The sequence below is a fragment of the Drosophila montana genome, unplaced genomic scaffold (assembly GCF_035044405.1).
Source record: "Drosophila montana isolate Dmon_TW-CO22-7 unplaced genomic scaffold, ASM3504440v1 contig_3733_1, whole genome shotgun sequence".
Lineage (NCBI taxonomy): Eukaryota > Metazoa > Arthropoda > Insecta > Diptera > Drosophilidae > Drosophila > Drosophila montana.
Genome location: NW_026998620.1, coordinates 1,977,285 through 1,989,411, shown reverse-complemented (window position 1 = coordinate 1,989,411; position 12,127 = coordinate 1,977,285). Strand labels below are relative to the sequence as shown.

At 39.2% G+C, this 12,127-nt stretch overlaps 1 protein-coding gene across 1 annotated transcript in view; it reads right to left on the bottom strand.

Annotated features, from left to right (window-relative positions):
* Positions 1–11,869, bottom strand: part of side-III (sidestep III) — a 92,810-nt gene extending 80,941 nt beyond the window's left edge. Inside the window, exon 1 of the mRNA XM_064694376.1 lies at positions 11,598–11,869. Coding sequence (XP_064550446.1) covers positions 11,598–11,820 — 223 coding nt within the window. The 5' untranslated portion in view covers positions 11,821–11,869. The remainder of the gene's footprint in view (positions 1–11,597) is intronic.
* Between the last annotated feature and the right edge of the window lie 258 nt (positions 11,870–12,127).

Here is a 12,127-nt window from a genome sequence, read left to right as displayed (position 1 = left end):
CTTGCGAAACCCAAATGTCTTGTCTTTAAATGCTAATTAAAAGTTGTTTTTGTGCAAAAGTTTATCTAGTGGAGAATATGCATATGGCAAATAAACATATACATGGCATACAACTATATGCATACATATATAGATATGTATAGAAAAAACAGTGTTTAATTCAAAAAGCATATGAAAAGTTTATCCTTTTTGGATAGCTGAGAGAAGAACAAGATGGAACCGGATGGAACAGGACAGAACATGATGTCTCTTAATAACTTTGTGCCAAGCTTTTTGTTTGCCCGAGTTGGCTGTTTGTCGTTTTTGTGCTGCTTGTTAGGCAAAACCCCCCCCCCCCCTTCACCCCCCTCCACTACCGCCGCATATCTCCGGCAATGGCCCGGCTTGTAAGCGGCTTGGGCGTGGCAGAGCCTTTGGCAAACTGCTTTGACACTGTCGGCTTTTGGGCTTCTGTCCCTGGGTGTGCTGTTCTTTCTGTGTGTCTGCTGGCTGGGCAATATTTGGCGCAAATTAACTTGTTTCAATTAATAATCCCCTAGCAAATATGTCAACCACATGACCCCCGCCAACCCCCCACTGCCCCCTCTGGCTACGGTCACTGCTGCTGCTGCTGCTGCTAAAAGTCAAAAACTATGCAAACTTTTGCCTGACTTTGACATTTATGGTTATAAGGGACTTGAGCTGGGGCTCACCAAACCCCAAAAAGTTGTTTGTTGCCCCTATTTGATTTCTGCCCAGCACCAGCAAACCGATAACACCCACGCACAGTCGCCCGACTGACTGCATAAAGTTTTTTTCCTGGATGATGGGAATTGGTGGGGAGGGGGGAGGGGCACCAATACTTTGGGCAAACATGCGTCTAGTTTTCCCTCATTTGTCTAATGAGTTCAGACCCCTGGGTCCGAGCAGAAGTTTTCAGCCACGTGCATATAACCAATTTTCCGTTTCGATTTGTGCGCCTTCGACAAAAAAATATTTATATGAAAATCTTGTAAATGGGTTTGAAAAAACAGCGTATAGAATGAAAAAAAAATTATATAAAAATAAAAAGAAACGCAAACTAAGTTGCCAAGTTGTTGGACATTGTGACGCTGCCTTATGGCCGCGCTGGTGCCATCTTTTTGGTTTAATCCAATTTATTTTGCTCGCAAACTTTACCAAGCAACTTAAAAGTTTTGCGCTTAAATGGCGTCAGCTCAAAAAAAAAACAATGAGCTTTGTAGTCGGAAATGCCCGACTGGCAGATACCCAGCAACCGACTCGAATACTCACACAGAAAGCTGCACACAGTTAACATTTGGGCTGAGCTACTTTTCCCATTGTCTCAGCCTAATAGAAATGTTCTCTTGGGTAACTTCGGTGCTTATGGTCCGATCATTTAGAATTTATCAGCTATTTAATATGGCATAAAAAAGTGTGCTGAAAGCTGAAAGTTATACGTCTATAAATGAGAATTATTGATTAAAGAGGAAAGATATTCCCGTAAAATATTATATTTCATGTGTCTGTCCATAGTTTATACAAGAGCCTACATACATATATAGATAGAGGGTGAAGAAATTGATTTTGATCGATAGGATTTGTTGGCGAGATATAAATAAATCAAAAGTATGCTCGATTGTTCCTGCAATAAGAGGAATCTCAGTTCCAAGTATTCAATTTTGGGCACTAAGCAGATAGACGGACGCACATGTCCAGCTACACGCAGCTCGATGTCCGGTTACATGCAATTGGACAAAACCATTATACCCTCCTTGAACCCGATTTTCAATGGGTACAGGGTATGAAGTGAAGAGAAGAATAAGGAGAAGCGCCAGCAAAATGCAAACAAATACACAAAAACAAAGTATGAAAATGACTTTACTTTAAGTCCTCCCGTAAATGTTTAAGTCAATCCTATAACAGAGCGTGTGCTAAAAATTAAATAAATTGCGCATTTTGACACATTTTGTGCTGTGTTGACTTATTCGCCTGTGTCCAGGAAGCAGCCCACCTCCCCAGCCAGCGAGACAGCATCCTTGGCCAGTTGGTTTGTTGTTGTTGTTGTTGTTCTTGTCCTCCTGCTGAAGCTTGACGACAACACGCAACAGCTATAAAATAGTTTTTGTTGCTAACGCATGCCGCATAGCAATTTCTTGGGCCGACATCCCCATACACCCAAGTGCGTCTCAGCTAGCAGCTTGTCTTATTTATTTGTTTAGAATTTTTCGCACGCCTTACGGGAACCCTTTTGGGCAGGACCCGTCGCACGCTCAATGTCTCTCAGTTTGTTGTCGCACAAAACGAAACCTAATAAAGTTGTCAAAAAATTGTTTAAGCATAATGATACGCTTTTTCTTCGCCAATGTGTTTGTAATCCTTGTGCGGCATAACCCGTTTAATATGTATTGAAAATTCACAAAGGCCACCCACATTAAGTGGCCTTCGGTTCAGTTCGGTTCGGTTCGAGTTTCACTGATAACTTTTCATAAGTTGCAAGTTTAGCAACGGTTGACGGCACAAATTGGCCCCAGCACCAGGCCCAGGCACCAGGCACAGACCAGCCCAGCCCAGAGTCCGTCCGTTCTCCAAACTAACCGCATTTGAGAAAAGTCAAATATGCAAAAGTCAAATGCGTATTGTGACCTCCCTCCCATTCCCTTGTTGCGAGCCATTCCTGGAATTGCCGTTGTCTGTTTGGTCATGCTGGCAATCATGTTACAAATTTCCAAGCGTCCAGCTGGACCAGAGTGTGCCAAACCGAGTCAAGTCGTCGATGGGCGCAGCTGCAGCTACAATTTGTATACATGTGTAGCGGGTCACCAAGGATTCTGTTTCGGGCAGACTCTCTGTTACGTGCTTTAGAGTGGATTTTTTTTTATTTGCTGCTATTTGTTCTGCATTTTTGTTTTGTTTTCGCCACTGTACTGTAGGTTTTTGTGTTGGCAGCAATTGGAAAAATGTTGCATGAAGTGGGCCTTCGCCCCCGCCCCCGCCGGCCGTCCGGCTTGCCCTGGCATGACCACTGCTGGCGATTAATCAAAAATTGTTTACTTTAAATGATGAATGTGCAACATGGTTTTGACTTTTAACTGCGCGTCGCACGCTACTGGAAGCTCACAGCTGCCTGGCAGCAAAAAAAAAAACGGCAACTACACTCGAAGAAAATATCAAAAATGTTGTTGTACTTCATTTAAAAAAGTTGCCTTGATTCGGGCTAGATCAAAATTTAGTAGCCCTTCAATTAAATGGTTCTCTTAAGAAGCTCGAAATTTCTAAAATTCAGATGCCAGATGCTAATTCACTTATTTTAAGTTTTAAAAAATTTATATAAAACAGTTTAGTACTTAATTCAAGCCTCGTTTTATTTTACTTTAATTGAGATCTCAGCGATAATTCATAGTGTTTTTTTTTATAAAATATCTAAGAAAGTAGCTGACTTAGAATTTAAAAGTCAAAACAGTTAGAGACTGAGAAATCAGAGATGTTTCACATTAAAGTTGAGAATATGAATGAAAGAAATAAACTTCAAATTAATATGGAATGAAATATGAATTAAGGGATGATTTATACATAATTTAGGGATATTCAAAAATTAAATCATCTTGAAATCGTAAGAATGAAAGAATTGGAAATCAGAATAGAAGGTATGATTCACACCTCCTAAAATAATATTCATGACGGAAAATGAGGGATGACTCATACTTAATTTGTGAATATTCAAGATTTAAGATCTTAAGAAAAAAACAAAATGAAATCAGGATATTAGGGATGATTTATAGATAATTTAAGAATATAATAATAATAAGTTTAAGACTAGGAACTCAAAGCTGATTCATACCTAATTCAAGAATAATTAAAAAAATTAACCTAAAATATCAAGAATAGAACATTATAAATTAGGAAAGCAGAAATCATTCTTATTTTATTTAAGATTGTCTAGCAAAAAGAGTACGAATTTAGAACGGAATTTTACGCTGAGTGCAAAAAACTGACACAAGAGCTAAGCAGTGCTGCATAGCTCGCAATTGTAGCTAACTTTCTATTTTTTTTTTTTTGATTTTCTGTGTGTTTTAGTGGGGGTGGGTAAAGCGGGGGGCACACAGGATATATAGTAGGCCGTCATATTTACATGTGATATATAGAAAATGTAGCAGGCAGCTACTGACAAGCGAGCTCTATGCAGCTGAAGCTGCAGCTGCAACTGCCAACTGGGACGCGCGGTAGAATTTTTTTTTGGTTTTTTTTTGGCTCCTTTTATTCTGCCTTGTCCCAGAGCCAAACGTTTGACCATTTGTTTCAGTTGCTGACGGACTGAGTGAGCCAGAGTGAGCGGGGCATATGAGGGAGCGAGTGGCGCTTCCTTTTCATTTTTCCATGTCATGTGTCAGCGTCTCGTTGGCCGCTTCCGCCCAGCGGCAATCACAGACGATGCACGCTGTTCGTTGTATGCAAATGCGAGTATAAATGGATAACTCCATCATCGCAATTCATGCCACTGCCATGGCCATGGCCACTGCTGCTGCTGCTGCTGCTGCTTGTGCTGCAACTGCAACTCGCATTCGCAATTGTATGCGTCATTTTTTGGGTGCGAGTAAGTAGCAGTCGGTTGGCAACCGCGAAGAGACTGTCGCAACAATTGTATTTGTGCTAGCTGAAGTTCCCTTTGGTGTTCGTTTCTGCCATCCATCGTGCCTGCCTGGCGGGCAGTCAGCCAGTCAGTCGGTCGAGTCGTATCTGTCCCGCCATATCCTGGCCTTGTGTGCGCTCGTTGCAATTTGGCCAACAGCAGAAATTATGCAAAACGGAAAAAATGGCATGCGAACTTGGCATAAATCAATAGAAAATTTATACGTTTCACCAAAAGCGTATAGTTTCAGCTTTTGGCGACGGCCAGGCCGACAGCCAACCATTCCAAACGCGAATTTCGTAAGATCATATTTCGCCTGACGTTCAAAACGCCTTTTTTTATTTTTGCACATTTCTTATCGTGCCACTTCTGCTGTGATTCAAAGCACTTGAAATGAGATAAAGATCGGAACACGCCAATTGATATACAAATTTTAGCTTCTGAATTATTCTTGTTATTCAGTAATTTATGGCAAAGTGAACATGTTTGTGTACGTTTTCGAATGGAAAATTTCGGCGCCAAGCACATTATAGTATAATGAGAAGAAAAAGATGGAATATATTAAATTATTTTTCCATGACTTAATTATGGGTAGTGTAAGGTGTAGAAGCTGCCGAGGTTGGGGCTCATATATATAAGAGTCACGTTATGTGGAAAGAAAATTGAAGAGGTTTTCAGTTGCATCTATAAAAACGCAAAAGTGTTCAGAAATCACGCGAGTATTTTGATACAATTTTTTTTTAAATATTTAAAAATTTATTTATATTATTTAAATTATTCTGGAATAAAAATTGTGTTTTTCGATAACTTTATATACATTTATATACATGCTTCTCTTAGATATCTTTATACACATATGTATATATGCTATATCTTTATTTATTATTCAAGCCATATTATTATAAATTTTGTGGCGTATTTTATCTTATTAGTATTCCCCAAAAAAGGACAATTATAAAACAAGACAAACATTGTTCATGGACAAATTTAAAATAAGTTAAAATGCGTCCCTTACCATATAATAATAGTTGTCTTTTGTTAAGCAACTAGACAAATTATAAAATAATAGAAAAAATGTACACTAGATTTAATTAATTTCGATTTTCATCTGAGCTAAGATAGTTTTAACCGATCTATGGTTTAAAATCGTATGATTACCATTTTTTTACGTATTATTTTATCTGTAAGCGACTAAATTTATATGAAAGACATGATCCAAAGGAATTCTAGTCTCATTTTGTGTACTATTAAATACAGATGTGATACTTTGCCAAAGATCGATGCCAAAGAAAATTTTATGACAAAAGTACAAATTAAAAAATGATTTAGGTAATAAAAGTGATACAGCTGCTTCATAAGAAAAACCCTTATTTTAGCCCAAAATCTATTAAAGCCGAGCAACTCCTCTATTCCCTTTAATAAACTCGATCTGCTCACATTTAAAGCCAGGTAACTTAGTTAATGTTTTGTAAACAAAGCCAACCTGGCGATTAGCTAACTAACCTCCGAAGTACTCAGTTCGAGGCTTTGCTAATGAGTTGGGATACCAATTGTTTGTTTAGATAATGCGTGGACATGTTTCTAGCTATTTGAAGAGCCCAATGTCACAATTCACGCACACACACACACACACACACGCATATAACTACGCAGAGCTGTGTTAATTATTATGTAACTGCATTAGGTTTGTGACAAATGACAAATTGCTCAAGCCCGCTGCGCTGTTATCGTGTCATAAATATATATGCATACATTCATATGTATTGTGTTGATCCATATGTATTGCCTGGCTGGAGCAATGCCTCGTTTTTTGATACCCTTGTGAGGGTATTGTGATTTTGTGATGAACTGTGTAACGCATCTTCGAGCTCATAAAATGTATCGTTGATCAGCTTTAACAGCCAAGGCGATATAACTATTTTTGAGAACTGGTCTCTCCCGTCTCTTACATTATATAAGTCTCTCTTTCTGTTGCAGACAGTACATGCTTCGGAACTGTGGAAATCGGAGCCCTTTATTATATATGCCAAAGTCAAAAGATCGGTTGAAAATTAAGTTCTTATACGCAACAATTTCTTGTATTTCATTGTTTGACCGAACTTTGCATTCATGCTTTTGATAATTTTTCCTACATATGTGCAGAAACTAATCAACATCCGAAAATAATAACATTTAGTGGGAACGATCGATCGACAGTTAAGTTTTTATCTGAAGGAATATTTGCTCTCAACATATCTTAAGCAAACTTGGTATTTACGAGTTCTTACCATGCTTCCTAAATATGAGCAACATCTTATAAAAAGGGAACTAATAGATAGGTCATATATATATATATCTTTTTGATAATAGCTCTAAAGGAAGAATCGGTCCAATCGTGCGTTTTTGTTTGGTCAATTTTAGCTGATTTTCTCGTTATCTGCAATTAGGAACTTCACAGTTCTTCTCCTCTCCAGGCAAATCGAGCACCATATGTCCACAAGGGTATCAATTATTCGACGTGCCGAAGAAAGCGCTTCCCTCTCGTTGACACAATATAAGTGCCACGCCCACGCGCACCAGCAGGCGCCACCTAGCAAATAAACAGCCCTTAAGTTAAACTTTTCGATATAAGCTCCGAAAAATTACCCAACACTTTGGCATAGGTCATTTATCATTAAAAATAGCCGCCGCCCGGCCACAATGCGTAATTATTGGGGTCTAGCAAAAGGCAGGCGGGCAGCTCGAAGCAGAGGTGAATGATTGAATGTGTTTCATCAAATATGTAATATGAATTATAATTTTTGTACATATACGCGTCTGCGGCAGCCGCATTTAACCCATGCCCTGTCATATCGGGTGTAACGGCAAATATCGCGTGTCTAGGGAAAATCCAACATTTTGTTGCAAGGTGGAAGCAATCCTGTGGGGCAGCCGGTGGAGTGTGGAGAGGGGAGAGGGGTGGGGTGCGACGACAGTGGCAACAATCAACGACGAGCGAGCGACAACAAAATGAGCTATAGAGCGCGCGCCAGAAGTGCCGATTTGAGGTTTGACTTATAACGGCAATATACACACACACACACACGCACACACATGTGTCGCCTGACTCACATGCATGTGTGTGTCTGAGTGTGCACACTCCACGGCAGGAACTGGGGCATAACACACACTCATCGCGGCATAAATTAAAATTTTGTTGTGCGCCTCAGTTCTCAGTGCTCGTCATTTCACAGCTCCGCAAGTGAAACACGCACAGCGCAACAGCGTGCGAGCGAGACGGAAGGCGTGGTTGTGTGTTCGGTGTGTGTGTAAAAATACTCGAATTTTATTGCCCCACTCGAGTCACGTTATGATTATGATTCGCTAGCCAAACAAACCGAAAGCTAACGCTATTCATTTGCTAATCAAAACAAATGAAAACAACATAAATTATGGCCAAAAGGAAGCGGCGGCTAATAAGGGTTAAAGCCGCAGAATTCAACATCTAACATTTACAAAAATTCTCCAACTGTGTGTGTGTGTGTGTGTGTGTGTGTGCGTGTGCCGCAATTTTAATGGCATCCTTCAAATGTGGTTTTTGCCCTACACACACAAAAATATGCGACATGCGTAATTAGAATATATGGAGCGCTGAGTTTTTAGCTCCAGTTGCCCCTCCTCCGCCCCGGGACCGAGAAAGAACTCTATACGTTTATTAATTTTTTTTTTTTTTTGGGTGGGTCTGAAACTATTTTAGACGGCGGCCACGCTCTTTGCCATTTTCAAGCTCGGCCGTTTGATAATTAATGAAGTCATAGTGCGGCGTATGTCTAAACTTAAATTCTGTGCTATCACGCAATTGCTAGACGCGACGCGACGCGGCTCGGTTTGTGTCTAGGCTAACGCCATGCTCTATGGCCACGCCCACATTTTCGCAAGTTTTTATGTTGTCGTAAAAATATTTTTATGATTTCATAATTTAACAGTTTCGGTTGTGGAGAATCAGTTCTTTATAGCCTCGCATACCCGAAACTTGCGCAAATTTCTGGCGCTGTGCACCCTGTAGCCATAAAATTTATAGATAGGGTAGCACAATGTTGTGCACAGGTTTGTCCGTACAAAATATGTCCTTAAACTGATAACAATTTTGATTTGTAAAGCTCTTCATTTGATGCCACAATTAAAATTCGCATTATTTTATGGCCTATGACACATAAAGTTTGTTGATTTCTTTCTTATGCACTTTAATAGATATCATTTTTGTCCAATTTATTGCAAAAATGTTTCTTAAGTTTTATTTTCTCAAATTTCAAGTTTAAACCCATTTCAGAAGTAGTTTAATGTAAAAACAATTTTGTGAGATGTACAATTTTTGCTCCAAAATCATGCGAGGAATTACAAAAATTTGAACATACATACTTTCCCAAATCCCTAGGAAGTCCCGCATCAATAACAATGGCAAAACATAAGCCAGTTAAATGTTGGGGCCATTTTGTTCGTTGTTTGTCTTCTAGATCTAAATCTTATGCATTTCAAAACAAAAATATATTGTCAAAAGTCATCTGACCAATATTTACACTAATCCAAATGTACTTTTCCAAGTCTTCCAACTGTCATAATTGTGCTAATTCTAACTGACCTATGTAAATGATTCAATATTGATCTAAAAAATATGAATGGTTCTTTAGCAACTTTTTGATATCGTAACAAAAACAATTGCAGGGTATTTTAAAGTGCAGCACACTCACTTAGCTCTTAAGTTATGGCTCTTGTTGCTGTTTGTTGGACACGGGCTTGACTTTTATTCACTTGTAGAGGGTATTTTAATTTTCTCATATTTGTTGAGACAACTTCGATCACATAAAGTATATATATTCTTGATCTTTATCAACAGTCGAGCTGATATGGATATGTCAGTCTGCTCATATTTCAGTTTCTATGCAAACTAGTCTCTCAGCTATAAAGATGACTTCATGAAACATCTTATATTTCCTTTCTTTGTCGTAACCGTGGTAAATAAAGTTCTAGTAGAATAATTTTTTATAGCTTCACAGTTCTCCTCACATGTCTACAAGGGTATTTAATCTTCGGCATGCCTTTTGTCCTCTTTCTATTTTTTGCTGCTTGTAGCTCTCTTAGTTGGTTCTACAAGTTGCAGATTTGAGGCACACGAAGCAGTTGGAGCGCTGGCTTATCTGAGACTTGGCTCGCAGCGCAGCGTGTATTTCAAAATTTATGCAAAATCATATTTTTCAAATGGAAAAAAAATAGAAATAAAAAAAAAAGTAACAAGAAGAAAAAGTTGCTGTGTTGTACACGGCAAGCCGAAATGGAATCACAGCGGGCCGCTTCAATGTTGCTTCTATTTAAACAAGGCGCACACCGGGCCAACAACTCGTCGGCTCGATGGGGGCACAACACATGGTGTGTGCCTGTGTGTGTGTGCGTGTGTGCGTGTGTGCGGCTGTGTATTTGTTCAAGGCCTGGTCTACCTCATGGCAAAAGGCAACAACAAGCCCGTTAAAAGCGACAGCGACAGAAAGGACAACGCGTGCACAGCTTGAAAAATGTTTGTTGTCAACATTTTGAGTTTGCATCGTTAGCTTAAAAGTGTGTCTGTGTTCGCTTACAATGGCCAAAAATCGATAAATGAGACAATGTCCGTGATTTTGGCACACAAAGAAGTTGCGTGTGAGCCACAGGAATTTAATGTCATATTCTGAGAAATGCCTTTAATAAGCTGGCGGCATTTATTTTCATGCGGTTAACAACCCAAAAAGTTGATATTAAATATTTTTAGCGACATATTGAAAATATATATATAATCTTTGCTTCTAGATAGTTACTAGAAAAATCAGCAGACCTCTTTTGGGAAACCGAACCTTAAACCAAATCATATTGCCAAAAACAAAGCTGAGCCCAAACCCGAACCGAACTATCTTTATTTTTTCAAATATAGTTTCGTTGGGAATAACAAGTTTTTGTGGGTAATCAATTGAGTACTAATCATTGCATTGATCTGTCCATATTTGATAGAGAGTTTCCTTTATTATTTGTAAATAATTATAGTCCCAAACTAAGTTGTGAATCGAAGTTTATGAATCATGGCGGGAAACCAGCTTCTCGAAGCGAGGCAAGGAATACGTTGTTATTGCCTCATTTCTATATAAACGCTATATTTAAAATGATATGAAAATAGCCGCACATCATTAAGTATCGATTTCGTGCTTTATTCTATTCAGTTTGCAAATAACCATTTATTTTATCGCCGTTTGTGTTATCGATTTGCCATAACAACTGCTGCAATAACATCGTGTGCCTCGCAGCACACAAAATTGAAATGTAAATAAATAAAAGTATCACCTACAGAAAACTCTGCCGCGAAACGCTGGAGCTCGCACCCCGAACTTGCAGCGCAATTGCCTCGCGCTTGTGCCACATTTTGGGGCACACACCCACGCAAAAGGCAAAGTTACGGCAAACTCTTGCAATTAAACTGTCAGACTTATGAATTCATTAAATATTTAAACTGTAGATTTTGAATAATTAAAATTCCATTTATACATGCATATACATATAGCCGCAACAACAAATACGCCCTGCCACAAAACTCTGGCAATAAATCTGCGATTAATTAAAAAGACTTGGGAGCCCGGCTGGGCTGCCAGCTCGTATACGTAATGGCAATATGACTTAATTACAAAAACATAACCAAAACCCAATACCAGAACGCTTCTATTGTTCGTGTTTTCCTTTGTTTCTTTTTTTTTTTTTTTTGTTAACTCTTCTTTTTTTTTGCTAACTTTTAACTCTTTCGACCCACTCGCTTTCCATTGAACTATTGTCTGGCAACGCTGTAAATTTATGCAAATCACAGCGCTTAAGGTGTAGCGAACCGTGCAGAATGTAGTGCTTTGGCTTTTGTTGTCGCACGATGAATGTTTCCCTTTATTTATTTACTTTTTTTTCTTCTGCTTCTTCTTCTACCTATAAGTTGGTCGTGCTCGCATTTTGAATGGCACTCACTCACCTGGATCGTCGTCGTCGTCCCAATCGATTTGACCGGAAGCAATATTGATGTGTGCTGCCATCAGCAGCAGCAGCATTGTGAATAGCGCCAAATGTTGGCGTTGCCAGACGTTGCCGTAGGAAGTTGTTATGTGCATTGTCGAGGAAGTAGTTGCCGTATCAGTTGTGCGGAAGCGCGAATTTGTTCTAGTTCTAGACGTTGCCTTCGAACTCAGCCAATGCATTTCTGTTGAATAATACAATTTATGCGAATACACACTTGTCGTGTATATCTTTTTTGCGATTCGTTACACGTTGTTCCTTTTTTTTTTAGTTATTTTTTCTTTTTTTTATTTTAATTTTAACACACACACCGCAACACTAACGAGCGCGCGTGAGAACAAAAGTTGCGCTTGGGGCGCGTGGCTTGGGCTCAGTATTTGGCCGGGCCCTGGCTGCAACTGCAGCAGCCCTTATTTGGCCTTAAACATGCTCGCCAACACTAATGAAGCGAAATGAGCAAATATTTCTTAAAATTCGCTGCAATGTGGC